General features: G+C 45.3%; 1 protein-coding gene across 4 annotated transcripts in view; it reads left to right on the plus strand.

Moving 5' to 3' along the window:
• Positions 1-17,412, plus strand: part of PNPLA7 (patatin like domain 7, lysophospholipase) — a 107,388-nt gene that overhangs the window by 18,984 nt on the left and 70,992 nt on the right. For all 4 annotated transcript variants that reach the window (XM_060270399.2, XM_060270400.2, XM_060270401.2 and 1 more), the window contains 8 exons: positions 265-342; positions 1,423-1,529; positions 3,862-4,020; positions 4,953-5,030; positions 5,960-6,165; positions 8,471-8,602; positions 9,294-9,417; positions 15,988-16,101. In XM_060270399.2, the coding sequence (XP_060126382.2) occupies positions 265-342; positions 1,423-1,529; positions 3,862-4,020; positions 4,953-5,030; positions 5,960-6,165; positions 8,471-8,602; positions 9,294-9,417; positions 15,988-16,101 (998 nt within the window). The remainder of the gene's footprint in view (positions 1-264; positions 343-1,422; positions 1,530-3,861; positions 4,021-4,952; positions 5,031-5,959; positions 6,166-8,470; positions 8,603-9,293; positions 9,418-15,987; positions 16,102-17,412) is intronic.

Here is a 17,412-nt window from a genome sequence, read left to right on the forward strand (position 1 = left end):
CAATTAAAACCATTCTGTTAGGAGCAGGCCCTGGGAGTGTGCTTCCACCATAGACTAGGGAAGGGTGGAGCCAAGGATAGGCATCATCGGGCACCTTCCGAGAACTTTGCTTTGTCAGGGGCTCCGCATGTGACTCTTCTGTGACTCTTAGTTCTCCTCCCCTTCCTCAATGCACCTGCGCGTCAAGCCCACACAGCTGACCATGGAAGCAGGGCAAAAAGCAGTTTGTTAGTATATTGGCTATTGTTTTGTTCTGTATTGCAGATGCAGGGAAGCCTCCCATATCTGAGAACCCTCTCAAAAGGAGCTTGTCCTTGACATCATCCTCTGGATATTCTGAAGGTAAGTGTGAACCACTGAGGGGGAAACAGTGGGTGTGGGGATCTGCACCATGGCACAGATGCCCCCTAAGTTCACTTCTTTTTTTCTTCTTTTTAAAGTATTACAATTTTACTATTTTGTCATATTACTAAGCGACAAGATACAATATAGATCAGGGGTCCCCAGACTTACCGGCGTTTGGGCCGGTTCCCACCGCGCCGATCGCGCGGCGGGCCGTAGTCTGGGGACCCCTGATATAGATCAAAATATGCACATTTTCTGTAGATTTGAGGTTGGCTTACATAGGAGTTCAAATTGCTTAATTTGTCACATTTCCAGCTTCATGGCAGTTCCAGTTTCCACAAAGAATCACAGCAGCCAAAGAACTTTGCAGTGCGGAGGAGCCCCACCCTCTCATTTTTTTGCAATGAGCATAATAAAAATCTACCAATTCACAAACAATGTGCCTTTTAGTTTCATGCCTTGCTATTTTCAGTTTAGTGGTTAATTTTTCTATCAGCGCTAATTCCCAGATTTTTAAATATATATACCCTGCGGTCAATGCTTCACCCTCTAAGGATTTAGAATAACTGGTTATTAGTAGCCTGGCTGTTCATAATAGATGGTCAGTACAATGCTTACAATAAAGTTTCATATTGTCTCCTTGGTTAAGATTAAGTGCTGCCAAGTCTGGACCTTTTACCACGTTCTGCCCAGTTATCCCTCCAATTCCTTGGAATACTTCCTCCCAGAACATGGGCACCTTATCACTGATCTGCCACATGTGCTGAAGTGAGCCCAATGCCATGGTGGGCAGGGTCAATGTGGGCCTCTTTTCTGATACCAAGATCATCCTAAAATCACTGCCACAGCCTTTAGCAGGGCGGGCCAAGATGCTGTAGAACCATAACTCCCAAAGTGGGCAGTACTGCCCCCTGGGTGATGGTGGGTTTACCTAGGGGGCACTCAGAGGCAGGGGGGCACTGAACAGGGTATGGGGCACTGGGGATGGGTCTGTGGAACCTAGGTGGTGGTGGCCAGAAAAAGTTTGGGAACCACTGTGGTAGAGGATGATGTCTTCCCTCTATCCTCCCTCTGCAGGAAGCCTGACTAGCAGCAAGCTGGACTTGGACATGGCCTACGAGAGAGCCAGAGTTGCCTCTTCTTCCTCCTCCTCAGAAGTGCTTTCCAGCAATGTCACATGCAAGGTAGGTTTTCTGAGCCTTCCTAATTTCTGCTTAATTGGCAGCGGCTGAAGTAATGGATCTGAGCAAGTGGCATTTGCGCCTGGCTGTGAACTTGGGTCATGTCTACACAGCTGTTTCCTGTTCTTGTTCTGGCAGCTTTTAAATTTTTATTTATTCACTTCAGAAATGCACACCCCACTTCCCTTTATGAAATACACCTCAAAGGGTCTTAGAAAATGCACGAAGCACTGCAAAAACAGCCCATGTTTTTAAATCAGCAATAAAGCCAAGAGCAGGTTAAAACAGTTCAGCATGAAACAAGGGGACTAAGCTTAAACCTTTACTGAAAGCTTTGCAATATGAAAAGGTTTTAGTATTTCACCTGAAGCTTAGAGAGGGAGTTAGCCAAATCTCTCAAGAGCAATCTGGTGCTCCCCAGGTGTTTTGGACTACAAGTCCCATCAGCTTCAGCCAGCCTAGTACTGATGTCTGTCTCATCTGCAGGGCAAGGGCTTCTTGCTTTTGCTTACTCAAAGGTAAGTGTATGGGGAACCTTTTTTAATCCAAGGGCTGCATTCCCTTCTGGGCGGCCTCCTTGGGGGCCTCATGCCAGTGATGGGCAGAGCCACATAGTGTCGTGGTTAGCATGTTGCATTAGGACCTGGGAGATTACAGTTCAAATCCCCACTCAATCATGACGCTCACTAGGTGTGATCTTGGGCCAGCCACTGCCTTTCAGCCTTCCCTACCTCACAGGCTTGTTGCGGTGATTAAATGAGGAGTGGGAGAACCATTTTAATCATAGAGCTGTAGAGTTGGGAGAGACACCAGGTGTCATCTTGTCCAACACCTTGCAATGGAGTGATCACAGCTAAAGAATCCATGACAGATCTCCATCCAGCCTGGATGAAAATAGGTGCTATAAATGCCATACATTTTTTTAAAACGTGAAAGGAACAATGAATGTAAACTTTAACTTCGTACTATAGACTTTAACTTACATATGTTCTTATACACCTCTTCATATCCTCCATCCTGGCAGTTAAGAGGTGGTGTCAAATTTCAGGGCCACATTGCAGTCAAGTAAAGACACTTGGGGTGCATAATGGGGCTGCTGAAGGTGTGTCCTGGAGAGTTCTGAAGGCCAAGTAGGGAGGCCCTGGGGGCTGCATTTGGCCCCTGGGCCCGAGGTTCTCCAACGCTTGCTCAGGGTTTGTACAAAGAAGCTGCTGCCAGCAGTGCCTTCTTCCCATCCTCCCAGAACTGTGGGATTTCTTCTGTGCTGGCTCCTCCTCCTCAATTTCTTGAATTTTAAAATTTACCTCATCCTGAGCACTCCAGGTAGGTAACCCTGCCTTAGGGCTGGACAGTATTTGGTTTTCAGCATCACAATGTATCACCAGCTAAATATAATACACTGATATATCATGGTGCCTGAAATAAGGATAGAGAATGTAGAGGCATTGGCTAGCTTCACAGTTTTTTCCCTGCATCATGATTTTTGCATACCACACACACATATCATGATTCACGATATATTGCCAGGTCAAAAATTATGAAACTGATATCATGGTATGGACTTCAAACCAGTTTTGGACGATATATCAATAAATCACGCAGCCATAACAATAGCATAACCTTTAAGCTGCACTCCGTATTTGCACCTACTGGAAAGAGCCAGTCCCTATGTGTCCTTCACAATGTTTGGTGAGAAATTTCTGTCATTGCCTCTTGAATTGGATTGAGTTGAGTGAAAGAAAGATTGAATCCATTTGCCATTAAGTAGGGTCGCCATACAATGGTACCTTGGTTCTCGAACGTAATCCGTTCTGGAAGTCAGTTTGACTTCTGAAATGTTTGAAAACCAAGGCGCGTCTTCTGCTTGGTGCAGGGGCCCCGGAAACAATAGCCGACAGCTGCATCGGATGTTCGGCTTCCAAAAAACGTTCGAAAACTGGAACACTTACTTCTGGGTTTTTGGTGTTTGGGAACCAAGGAGTTTGAGAATCAAGGCATTTGAGAACCAAGGTACCACTGTATTTCAAAAAGTAAAAACCAGTACATCACGAAAGTTGACTTGCCTAAGACCCAGGACAAAGTCCCACCCTTCAGAAATCCCCCCCCCCCGGATATCAATTTCTGATAATGTCTGGGAAAATCCAGACATATGGCAGCCCTACATTAAGCTTTTTTTTGGGGGGGGGTTACATGTAATGGGGGAAGTGGAGGTTAAGGAATGAAGCAGTTGCTAAGAAGTCCCATGCAGGGTTTTTTACTTGTGTGGCCACAATGTGTCAGGTGGTACTCAGCACAGCACGGAAAATTTAACTTTTGGTGTTTCTGCTTTTTTAAGTCCATCTTGAAGAAGACTGTGACAGTGACAGAAATGCCCTCGGCCATCTTCCACTATACACAGGACCACCTCTCAGCCCAGGAGCCCAGTGCCAGGAAGCAATCCGAGGCCATATTAGAAGCTGCCAAGATGGATCTTTTAACCTTGATGAAGTTGGATGTGAGTCGTGGGGAGGGCCAAACTGGGTTTGCATATTTCCTCACTGTAATGAAAGGCAGTCCCGAGCGCAGCCATGAAGAAAATGTTTATCCAACCTCTGCTGCATGGGGAAACGAGCTTTGTCAAAAAGTGGCTTTTTTAAAAAAAGGGGGGGGGGAGAGAAATATTTTCAACATCCAAGAAATGTAGGGTTTGCCATGCTTCATCCTTCAACCTCTTTTTGAAACTTTGTAAGAAACAGGACCTGCAATAAAATGTTCAGGGTTTCAGCTTTTTCATGCCCTTTTCCAGTATACTCCAGTCCTTCTCTTCCTCCAGCAACACACAGTCAGCATTCTATGCCACTGAGCATGCTCAGTCCTCACTGACATGCTTTGAGTTTTCCTCCAGGCCTGCTGATACCTCAGTCTCTGCACAATGTCAGGGTTTTTTTTTTTTTGCCTACATCATCCAGAGAGGGAGTTTGCACTGGTCTTCAACTGGTGGATTGGGACCCACTAGTGGGTTATGGCCTGATCCAATGTGTGGGTCACAACAGGAGGGCAATGTATGGTGGAATCTCAGCATGGCTGTGTAGCCATCAGTGAGGAGAATGGAGCAGGGCCTTTGTGCTCAGTGTTGCATCACTCCCTGTCAGTATCTGAGCCAGCACCCAGAACTTACTCAACTTCCTATGGCTTTTTATGCCACTGTCTGCAACAATCCCAGATTAAAACTTCGTGCCTAGGAATGTTGAATGTGGGTGTTCCCCCCCCCTCTTATATATGAAAAGTCCACACTTTTATCCAAGTTTAATCCAAGTCCACACACCACAGCGAGCAACCAGGACATCTTGGGAACTTTACTAGCCAGGATGTTGTTACCTTTCCACATCACATCTGATTTGCCAGCTTTCAATTTGACTGTGTATGTCTCTTTTCTCACCCACCTAGGACCCCTGCCTTTTGCATGGGAAAGTGACCCTGCATCAAGTTACTGCTGGGACAGTGGTGTCGAGGCAAGGTGACCAGGTGAGTCCCTGCATGCCACTTTCCTATGTGAGTCAAAATGGGGCTTGTGGGGAGCGTCACCTTCTCTGATCTCTTGGGTTCATTTTGAGCTGCCACTGTGCAGCCACATGAAGCTCCATTCAACCAGATCACATCGCTGCCCCATCTTGCTTGGTATTTGCTACTCTGACTCGTGGCCTCTCTCCAGGGTCTTGGAAAGAGAAAGGGATTTCTGTCTGCTGCCTCCTGGTCCTTTTAATGGAGAGACGGTGGGAACTGGACCTTCTGCGTGGAAAGCAGATGCTCCACCACTATGCTTTGACCCTTTTCCGGAGTACATAAGAAGCTGCCTTGTATAGGGTCAGACCATTAATCCATCTAGCTCAGTATTGTTTACACTGACCAGCAGCAGCTCTCCATGGTTTGAGGCAGGGAGTCTTTTCCCCAGGCCGACCTGGAGATGCTGGGGGTTGTACCTTGGAATATCTGTGTGTAAGGCAGATGCTATAGCACTCAGCTGTGGGCCTTGGCCTAAAGATGAAGTAAGAATTTAGTCCTCATGGTCCTGTATTGTACGTAGGAACCTCTTAAGCTGGCTCATCTCGAGCCAAGAGCATTGGTCCATCTAGCTCAGTTTTGTTTATACTGACTGGCCGCAGTTCTCTACAGTTTGAGGCACTGGGTCTTTCCCCAGCTCTGTGTGGAAATGTTGGGGGTTGAACCTGAGTCCTTCAGCGCATGCAAACCTTGCACTTCTTCACAGAGCTATGGCTCTTCAACTCTTAGAATAGATATGGGGTAGCCTTTAGCTCTCTAGGTGTTGCTGGACTGCAACTCCCACTATAAGCATAGTAACATCACTCCCCCCCATATAGTCCACCTCTGGCTTGCAAACAAAGAAACAGGTGGTACCTGATACAGAGGAACATACACTGCTTCTGCCCTTGCAGGATGTCAACATCCGATTTGTGATCTCAGGAATGCTTCATGTTTATCAGCGGAAGATTGACTCAGAGGAGGAGACCTGCCTATTCATCACCCACCCTGGGGAGCTGGTGGGGCAGCTGGCTGCCCTTACGGGGGAGCCCCTCATCTTCACCATCAAGGCCAATCGCGACTGCAGCTTCCTGGCCATCTCCAAGTCGCACTTCTACGAGTGAGCCCTCCCCCCCATCTCCTTTGATGTGTTTGCAAGTATTGGTGGAGGAAACTAGGAATTCTAAGCCTTGGTTGAATGAATCATACCTCTACGCCAGTGCCCTCCTGATGCTTAAGACTGCAACTCCCATCAGTCCCAGCCAGCATGAACAGGGTTGGGGATGATGGGAGCTGAGATTCCTGCAGCATCTTGAGGGTATCGCAGTGGCTACATTAAAATCTTAAAGGCACAGAAGAATCAGTGTCAAGGTTAACAGCAGCACAGAACAGCAGGGCAGGAATGAAGAAAGTCACCTACGTGACCAAAGGCAGGGGTAAAGAGTTGTGTCTTGACCAGTTATCAAGAACCATTCAGTGACGGTGCAAGGTGCACTTTGGAGGGATCCTGGTTGCTCCTATGCACACAGCACTTCTGAGGTTTTTGCCGGGTACTGCTTAGGCACTTTCCAACCTATCTTTCCAACCTTAAGGACTAGTACCTTGCTTTTATTTATTTAAATACCAGGATGCCAGATTCTGTATGCAGTGTTGTTTTCCATGCGTGTACTGAAGGACAACGCATTTCATATGGACCTGATCAGAGCTTTGCTTGGCTCCCCTTTTTGTCTAGCTGCAGTCAATGCTCTGCCTCCAGAGCTTGAACGATGACTCATTCCTCTCCCAGAAAGCTTCCCCCTTTCCTCTTCCCCCAGTTGAGGTGATGCCACGAAGGCTAAGTGCTGTGAGGGGTAGTGAGAGTTCAAAGCCAGCCCTTGTCTCCAGCCCAGCTGTGGGACCAACTAAGGCAGCAGCCTGTTAGCAGTACCATGCCCCATCCCACCCTCTTGTCAGGGAGCTCTGCCACTGGGTGTGCCCCTGCTGTGGGATTTAAGTACTGGGCAGATGCCAGCTAATTACACAGTTTCCCTGAACTCACAGCTGTGATGCAATAAATGCTGGGTAGCATAGGGCAGGGGCTTTTGAATCCCCCCTCCCAGCATCTAATTAAGCCATCACTAGGGTGTGTGGGAGCCACCAGTGAAGGCGGGAAGTTGTGAGATGTGTGGTGAGTTGCAAGCAAAAGGACCAGGAAGCCTTGGATTATGCCTTCCCCAGAAACCGACTGGTGGGAGCTTCGCCTTTTTATTTTTAAAATTCTTTTTATTTAACAACAAAAACAGACAATATGCAGAACAGGAAAAACAAACAAAGCATAAACAGCATCATAATAATAAATTAAACACAAAGAGCTTTTGATGCCATTTTTGTTTTCTTTTTTCCTGTTTCTTTTAATGTAAGTTGCATTTTTATACCTCATTTATTATTTAATATTTGCACCCATCTCATTTACTCCTGATTTTTTCTTATTCATTGGAGACTGCTGCTCCTTTTTGTGAATTGAGAATCATGACCCCCCACCACCACCACCCGGGGCATCCTTTTCCTCTCATAATTTGAGCACTGAGAGTGTGGTGCATGCCCAAATCTCTTAGTAGCCAGTGGCCATGAAAGGAAGCTGACTTGTGTGGAGTCAGACCATTAGTCCATCTCTAGCTCTGACCAGTCTACCTTGACCAGTAGTGGTAGCAGCTCTCCAGGGAAGTCTCTCCCAGTCCTGCCTGAAGATGCTGGGAATCAAGCCTGGGAACTTCTGAATTCAAAGTGGACCCTCTGTCACTGAGCTGTGGCTCTTCCCATATCTCCTGTGGTAAAGGATGCTGCAGCCTTGTTTTCTAGTATGTGTATGTTTACAATCTTTAAGGCCACAACCCTTTTTGCTTTTCCAATTAATATAAATGGGTTGTAACAGAGTGAAATTTGAGACAGGCATACTTAAAAGGATAAAACAAGCCCCTGAGTATTTGAAATGTTTGTTGGCTGGTTTCTCATTCCATTCTGTATGCTTGTCCTTAAAAAACAACAACAAAACTCTTCTTGTTTTTTAAAATGTTTTATTACTGCATCTGCCTTAAGGGCCCCATTCAGTTTGAAAAGCAGAATAATAACAGGGAAAGGAAAGGAAAATAAATGTAGTCCTTTCCAAAATGGTTCAGAATGCACTTGCCTCCCAAGCAATCCAGCAAACAGAAGTCAGGGTGACTCTGCCAGAGTTTAATCTTTTTGAGGGGTGGGTGAATAGTGGAATCCAATTACCCAACAAAGCTAGCAGAAGAGTTTGGGACTGGGTTTTTGGACCTTCCTTCCTTCTCTTCCCTTCCTCCCTCACTGCCTCCCTCCCTTCCTTCCTAGGCAAATGGTGCAGTTAGCCATCTCTGTGCCCTCAGGCCCAACACTCTTCCTAACTACCAGACCTTGCCTTTCAGGATAATGCGGGAGCAACCCACTGTCGTGCTAGGCGTGGCTCATACAGTTGTGAAGCGGATGTCATCTTTTGTGAGGCAAATCGACTTTGCTCTGGATTGGATGGAAGTCGAAGCGGGGCGGGCTGTTTATAGGTAGGGTGCATGCAAAATGGAAAGCTTGTGTACGCCTTTGCCCCCTCCCCTTGCAAAATTGAGGATGGGGCAACCTACCCAGCGGTCAAGCTTTTCTGTCCCTTGAAGGAGGCGATAGGGTAGATGTGAGGAAAAGCTGTGCAGAATAGGAGCATTTCCACATGAAAGTCTATAGAGAGGGGACTGCTATGAACACAAGCATGTATTGAAATGCTTTCTTGCTTTAAAACCTCGAGCAAATTTGGCTAGGGATATGCTGAATGCCAAAAGGTGCATTAGTTTTGGCTTATTTTTGCTGCTGTTTTTGTTTTCAAGCCTTTTGCATTTTGTGCATTTAAGGAAATTGTAATAAACATTGTAAATTAAAATAAACTTGTGGGTGGAAAGCTAGTCTGTTTGCAGGATTCTGCCTGGGTCTTTTCTCTGACATCCAGGTTTTCCATGTGCAGGGAGTTCAAATACTCCTATGTATGTTTTTAAACAAAAATAGGAGGAGGGAGAAAAGTGACACAGACACACAGTGGTCAAAAGCAGTACAGTCCCTGCAGGTTAGCTTCCTGTGACTTTTCTGGCCCAGTCAGTTTAACATTCCAAAGACCTAGACTGCTCTGGGCCGGCCAGAAATCAGGCCAGAAATGGAGATTGTGCTTTTAGGGTCTTTCCCTCCTGTAACTGGTGTGTCCTTCCACAGGCAAGGGGACAACTCAGATTGCACCTACATTGTGCTGAACGGGCGGCTCCGCTCTGTCATCAGGATGGATGATGGGAAGAAGCAGCTGACGGGGGAATATGGCCGCGGTGACCTGATTGGCGTGGTAAATTCCTCCTGGCTTGTGAATTAGATTGGGACTGAGACATGTTTGAACCAAACCCATTTTCTGAGTTGTTGATGGCACTGGAGGCAGCAGGTTGCAGTAGGAGCCTAAGCAGCTTGGCCTTTCCCTAAGGAATGAGTTGTTCAGGCTGAGGAGCCTAGCCAGCTTTATAGAGTCAAACGGAATCCTATTGGTTCCCTTTGGGCCACCTGACCAGCCCCCAACAATGATGGGGAACCTGTGGCCCTCTAGATCAGGCATCCCCAAACTGCGGCCCTCCAGATGTTTTGGCCTACAACTCCCATGATCCCTACCTAACAGGACCAGTGGTCGGGGAAGATGGGAATTGTAGTCCAAAACATCTGGAGGACCGAAGTTTGGGGATGCCTGCTCTAGATGTTGCTGGGCTACAGTGCTCATCATCCCTGACCATGGGTAGTTTTGCATCATGTACGATTGGAACATCCAGTCATTTCCAGAACAAATGGGCAGCTGAGTAACCTGCCTTGAGAGGAGGCTGCTTGTTGTATCACTGCATGGCTTGCTGTTCCGGGCTTTTCTTCTCCAATCGGGCATTCCCAGAACAGTGACATAAAGAAACCCAGGGCTTGCGCCAAGTAATAGCCTTCCTCTTTTGCGTTTTAGAGGTGAACCTCTTTGGGTTGTAAGAGTGAAGTCTCCATTTTGTTTGTAGGAACAATAGAAGCTGCCTTATACCCTGTTTCTCCGAAAATAAGACGTAGCCATAAAATAAGCCGTAGCAGGATTTTTAAGCCTTCAAGGAATATAAGCCATACCCCGAAAATAAGACATATTGATAGGCGCGTAGTGAGTCAGACAATTGGCCCATCTTGCCCCATAGTGCTGACTTGGCAATTGCTCTCCAGGGTTTCAGACAGGATCTCTCCCATCACTACCTAGAGGTGCTGGAGATTGAACCTGTGGCTTTTTGCATGGTTTTAAAACATTCTTATTTTATATTTTAAAATCATACCTCTTATTGCCTGTGTTCTCAGATGTGTGTTAGACTTCTAGAGATATATCCAATTAATGTTGCTTGGCTGCTGGAATCTACGATTAAACTTTGGTTGTTTTTTTTTAAAAAAGGCATGCTTCTTACATCTTAATAACCCCTTTTCAAAAATAACAAGCTCAAGCCTGACATTCTGGCTATAATATCTGTTCCAACAAGAGGTGTGCAATCTTTATAATGCGTCATGATCTTTTAAATGCCTCAACTCTGCTGGTAGCAGAATTAATTATGCACTGGAAGCAGGGATGGCGATTTTGCTTTTGCTTTAGCGGGCTGCAGAATTTATTGTATACTGCTGTGGAATTTTGTTGTGTATGTGTGTAAAATGCATATAATTCCAAAGCACAAAGTCTTCCTGTCCCTGACAGCAAACTCTGAAGGAAAACAAAAGGTTTGAAAGGCACTTCCAGAGCAGTATTCAGCCCAGGAGCTGGTGATAAACTGTCACAAAGATTAAATTAAATTAAATTAGCAAATACTGCATTGAGCCAGCTTGTGAGGCAGTGAATTTCATTTTACGCTTCAAGAGGTAGAGGAGTATTATAGCCTGCTCTAAACATTCTGGTTAATTCAACTCATAAATATTAGCATGATGGGACAGCACAGAGAGAGGAAGAACTGGCGGATCAGGCCATTCAAACTTGTTTTGGCCAGGATGCAAAGATCCACACTGCTAGGTCTACACCCTGAAGATGAGGTTCCTTAGCTCATCCAGCGGAGCTTTTGCCCCCTGCTACCACTGAAGTGGGATTTAAGAATCAAGTTTGAGTCAACACTGTTTGGGTCTAATATAGTGCATTGGAGCCATGCTGTGGAATGTTTTTGGTTTTTTTTAATGGTTAAATTAAAGCATGCACCTTTCATCCGATTACTGCTTTTATATCATTTCTGAATGCACCTCTCTTGGGCCATATTCACACCATACATTTAAAGTGCTGTTGTTTGTTCAGGGTGCTAAGAGTGTTAGGAGATTCCTATACCCCTCACAGAGTTATAATTCCAAGAGTTCCCAGGAAAGAGGGATTGACAGTTAAAACAACTTTGGCAATTGTCCTCTCGCTGGCTTCTGGTATAGCAGATACAAAATGATCAAGTTAGCTTCAGCTTAGAACTATGACATCCTAACAGAAGTGCAAATGTACAATGTATAAAACATTTGATGATCTTGTAACTCATAAACTGATACAAAAGTTGGATCAACCATACTTTGGTTATTACAGCAATCACAGTAGCAGATCTCACCCTGAGGGTCAGTCAAAGCATCACAAACTCTAAAGCTAAAAGCAGAAGGCGTGGATATGCTTTTCTACATCTGTTAGCTAATTATCTCAAAAAATTGACAATCTTTTTCACTATTCAAGAAGCAGGGAGGGCTATTAGCTGATTTAAAGAATTTTTAACTGATTGGTTTTATTTCTGTAGTCTAAATAAACTAGCATAAAGCCAGGACTTCAGTAGAGATGGTACTTTTGAGAAATGTGGGAGGACATTAAGATAAGCACAAGCTACTTCTAATTCTAGAGAGATTTTTTTTATTTTAATTATTTTTTCCAGTAATGGCCAAGAACTAATGTAGCCATCAGTATTCAATAGGACTTTGCTAAAGAAGAGTTGACCCTGCTGGTTAGTCAGCCAATCCTTTAGCGGACTGGTTTGCTGATCTTACCTTTTAAAAAAATAAGTTTTAAAGGTGTACAGCCTTAGAGATAATCTGTGATTCCAATTCAATCCATGATAAACTAATTGTGGTATTAATTCATTTTTTCTAATTCAGACATCCCCAGACTTCGGCCCTCCAGATGTTTTGGACTACAATTCCCATCATCCCTGACCACTGGTCCTCTTAGCTAGGAATCATAGGAGTTGTAGGCCAAAACATCTGGAGGGCCGCAGTTTGGGGATGCCTGTTCTAATTTCTGATGAAACCCAAGCAGGACCAGTAGCTCAAACAGTCAAATTATCTTATTCATGAAAGGATGGGGAGATTAGCTCAACCCTCTATGACAGGGGTCAGCAAAGTTTTTCAACAGGGGGCCGGTCCACTGTCCCTCAGACCTTGTGGGGGGCCGGACTATATTTTGGAAAAAAATATGAGTGAATTCCTATGCCGCACAAATAAACCAGAGATGCATTTTAAATAAAAGAAAACATTCTACTCATGTAAAAACTTGCTGATTCCCGGACCGTCTGCGAGCCGGATTTAGAAGGTGATTGGGCCGCATCTGGCCCCCGGGCCTTAGTTTGGGGACCCCTGCTCTATGAGCCTATTTAAAAATATATATTTATCTTTCTGTTTTTGGCTTGGCACCCAAGATTGCTGAGCAATGAGCAGAGTTGATACTGTAGGCAGTTGCAAAAGTTGTTGCCCCTGCTATCCAAAGAACAGGTTTGTTTTTAGGGTTTTCATATTTTAAAAAATTGCTTCCAAATTCATCCTCTTTGTCCACTGCCGTCCTGATTTCAATGGAGAATCATAGAATTGTAAAGTTGGAAGAGATCCTGCAGGTCATCTAGTCCAACCCCTTGCAATGCAGGAATCTCAACTTAAGCATCCATAGCAGATGACCATCAAACCTCTGCTTAAAAAACCTCCAAGGAAGGAGAAGGACAGGTGGGGAATTTCTGTGTTCCTTCAGATGCTGTTGTACTGCCAGCTCCCATCATCTCTGACAATCAGCTGTGCTGGCTGGGCAACAACATCTGGTCTTGCTGCCCCTGTCACAATTCCACAGGTGTGCAAAATACTACTACGTGTGTTAGTGAGAGAATCAGTGTGGGCTGTGGCTGCTCAGAATATGGTTCTGTGCTGGGGTTTGTAATGCAGGAAAGCTGTGGGGGTCATTTTTGAGGGGAAAATGCCTATACAACTGGAGGGCACCAGGTGGGCAAAGGCTGGGTTAGGATTTTGAAATAGCGTATGTGTATAATAAATCTAGTTAGTCTTCAGCTCCTCTTGCAACAGGGGAAACAGACCCAAATGGCAAGTGACGTCCATTTACTTAACGGAATCCATTAGTTGCTAAGCACTGGACTGGCTCAAGTGTTCTTTCTCTCCATTCTTTCTGGGCTGCTGCCGCTTCTCATAGGGCAGCTTGCCACCAGAAGCCAGGTCAGGTTCCTGCACTGGAAAATGTCAGCACTTCCCTCAGGGCAGGTAGCAATGTCACTTCACTCAGTGCGAGGTCTCATTAGATGATGACTCACTGTGTTCCTAGGTTTGAAAATGACAAACAGGCAGTGGGAGTGCCACTTTTTTGTTGAAAGAAGGCATGACCATACCTCTTCATTTCCTTAAAAAACAACATTGATCCATTTGATCTAAATGTTGGGTTCTTGAAGACCTCTTGGAGGAAAGAGGCCTCCCCAAATGTGAGGTGAATTAGGCAGTTCCCCTGGCTCCTGTCAAACAGAGGCTCTTGCTTGTGAGTAAGAAATAGATCTTTATTCAGGAACGTAATGGTGTGGGTTCAGTGGCAGACACAGTCATGATTCAGAAGCAGGGCAAGAAGTTAAGAACTGGACAAATGTGACACAAAATGTCCCATCAAGTTCCATCCCTCTTTCCACCAAGTTTTGAAAGACGAAGAGGTTCTCAATAGTGAGGCTCCCACCTTTCAGGAATGTTGATCTTGCAAGTGTGTTCTCTGTCAGGGTGGATGAGTCTGCTCCCACCTGCAAAGGTGGTACCAGGTTCTAAGTGACAATGCTTCACACTTCGGTTCAGTCATAACCACCTCCTGTCCAGCCCACTTCCCCTATCGACTAGCAGGTGCTTTACTAGCCACCCCCCAGGGGCTAGTATTCCTGCTCCATCTTGTTTCTCCTAACTTCAGAACATACAGTTTCCTACAGTTTCCTGCAGGTATCTTCAGCCTTCTCAGACCCAGGACCCACTGTTAACCCAGGAATGCATTTGGAGTCCCATTTCTTAATCTTTGACCATATATTTGCATGGTGGCAGTGCTCCTGTTTTGACCCAGCTTGGATCAGGCCAAAGCCCCTAGTGCTTCCTGATCAGTTGAAGACCTGTGGTTTAGGGCATTGCTTTCCAAACTTCTGATAGTTGAAGGATACTCACATGCATTTGGGGTGGGGGGTGTTTCTCCCATCTCAGTTCAGCTTCCAAGTCACATTTTGCTCTTACATTCAAGATGGTTTATCTGTAGAAATTGTGCACTGTATGTAGGAAGTGTACAGAGAAATTTCTCCTATAATGATAAAATGCGCAGGAAACCACTTCTATACTGAGTCAGAACCATTGGTCTATTTAGCTCAGTATTCTGCACTGACTGGCAGCAGGTCTCTTTCAGGCCTACCTGGAGATGCTGCTAGGGATTGAACTGGGACCTTTTGCTTGCAAAGCAGGTGCTTTACCTCTCAACTATAACTCTACCCCATGAAATAGTTACCCCATGAAATGTGATGAGAAGGAGGATTCAGGACAGCCAAAAGAAGTGACATCTTCTTACAATGCAAAATAAACGTATGGAGTTTGCTGCCCTCAGATGTGGGGTGACCCGTGGCTTTGAAGCAGACATTAGACAAAGGAGGAACAGCCCATCAGTGACTATTAATCACAATGACTGTAGGCAGTATTCATGTCCAAGGGCAGGCAGCCTAAAACCAGATGTGTTGGGGTAGGGGGCGACAGCAGGAGTGCATTGCCAGGGTGCTTCTGAGTTGGGTGGCTATTATAGGAATCAGGATGCTTACTGGATTGACTTTTTTGGTGTGATCCAACAGGTCTCTTCTCGTATGAAACAGGAAGAACTCTGCACTCAGAGGAGCCATCCTTGCATTTTTGTGTGAATCTAAAAGTTCTTTACTTATTTTATCTTTGTAAATTGCCTCCCAATTTTTGAAGGAGCAGTGACTCAGAGGGACTCAATAGGAAGTTTCCTCTAGGCCAGGGTTTTCCAAACTTGGGTCTCCAGCTGTTTTTGGACTACAGTTCCCTTCATCTCTGATCACTGGTCCTGCTAACTAGGGATGATGGGAGTTGTAGTTCAAAAACAGCTAGAGACCCAAGTTTGGGAAACCTGGCTCTAGGCAATTCTGCTGCAACTCAGGATGGGGAGCAATTCTTATACTTGATGTCATGACAGGGCTCAATTACCCATCTCCCTGCAGAGGCTGATGAGAAAGAGGCAGGGCCAGAGCAGTGAACTATGTCAGAAGACAGCAGGCAGACTACTCTTTTAGGAAAGAGGAGCATTGGTTTATTAAGAAAGAATTACTTAAGTAAGTCCCCGTCCCCCCTCAATACACTACTTGAATACTTTGGGCTTGGGAGGTAGGATAGGGCTGTGCATATTACTGAAATCAAACAAAACTTCACTTCCTGCTCTCTTATGGAATCAATCAAAGATGGGGCAAATGAAAACAGAGAATTGAACTAGTTCAGCTACAAGCAGAGGTTACCCCTGCTTTGTGCTATGTTTTGGTTTAGCAGTGCTATGGCAGTACTGGTACCACAGCAGCGCTACGGCGATTACCAGTGCCATCCTAGCAGAAACTTTCTCTTCTCTCTATCTTAGGTTGAAGCCTTAACCCACCAGCCCAGGGCAACAACAGTACATGCAGTTCGTGATTCTGAGCTTGCCAAACTTCCAGAGGGAGCGCTGACTTCGATCAAACGCAAATTCCCCCAGGTAAGCTACTGGGCAAGAGGAGACTCTATCATAGCACAAAACCATTTTGTCTTGTGGGCATGGCTTAGAGTAGCCTGGTTTGCCCTTCTTGCCTCTAATGCCTTCCAACCTTTTTTTTGCTTTTATATCCCACCTTTCCTCCAAGGAGCTCAATGTGGCACACATAGTTCTCTTCCTCACCATTTTATCCTCACAACAACCCTGTGAGGTAGGTTAGTGCTGACAGGCAGTGACTGGCCCAAGGTCAGCTGAGTGGGGATTTGAACCAGGGTCTCCCACCAGGTCCTAGTCCAGCGCTGTAACCACTACACAACACTGGTACTCTGGATATCAATTGTTGGGGAACCTAGTGGGAGAATGAGACTGCTCTTGTGTCCTGCTTGTGGGCTTCCTAGAGGAATCTGATTGGCCACTGTAAGAACAGGATGCTGGACTGTGATGGGCCAGGGCTACTAATTAATGTACTGTATTTAAATGCATGAAGTTTGTGGAATCCAGGTTTTCTAGAGCAGAATCTGAAGTATCTTCTGGACTGTAGAATTTATTTATTTTTACCTTTGCATTACCCACAGTTTATTAATCCTACTATCCCACCTGTTTTCCAAGCAACTCAGCATGCCATCTAATGATTCTTCACCCTCACTCCCCCCTTAACCCTCATTACAACCTTGTGAGGTAGGTTATATTGGGAAATAGTGACTGGCCCAAGATAATCATTCATTGACGTTTATTAGGAGGTCAGTACCTGGTGTCACTTGGGAATTCTAAGAAGGCCAAAAAACATTCACTTTTGAAATCAGTGCAGTTTTTGAGAGGTCCAGCCTGCCATGTTGATTCTAAATGGCACCCAGTTGTATCCAAATGTAGATGAAAACCTCATCCTTGCTCTCAGGGACCATAATTTGATTCTGATACTTTAAGAAGCATCCAAATGTGTAACAAATAGAGAACTTTCCAAAACAAATTGCAGAAGCAGGAATTTGAACCATTGTCTCCCTGGGCCTGGTTTGACGCTTGATACCGAAATGCCTACATCCTTCTGGCAATGCACCTTTTTGTTCGGCTTATTTTAAGAGTCCATTCCTTTGGCTTGCCTGTTCCTTTGAATTTTATTTCTAAAAGGTGACTTGGTGGAGGCACACTTGTGCTTTTCAAAAAAAAGGAATCCAAGATCTCCCCCTTGGGTCTAGTGTGCGCCTTGTGCTTTTAAATTGAAGCGTAACTTACTGTGAAATTCAACAGCTGGGCTTTCAAAAACCACCTGCTTGATGTGATGATGTGGGCCCAGCCAACCTTGCCAGGAATGCAAAA

The sequence above is a fragment of the Zootoca vivipara genome, chromosome Z2 (assembly GCF_965207765.1).
Source record: "Zootoca vivipara chromosome Z2, rZooViv2.hap1.1, whole genome shotgun sequence".
NCBI classification, from domain to species: domain Eukaryota; kingdom Metazoa; phylum Chordata; class Lepidosauria; order Squamata; family Lacertidae; genus Zootoca; species Zootoca vivipara.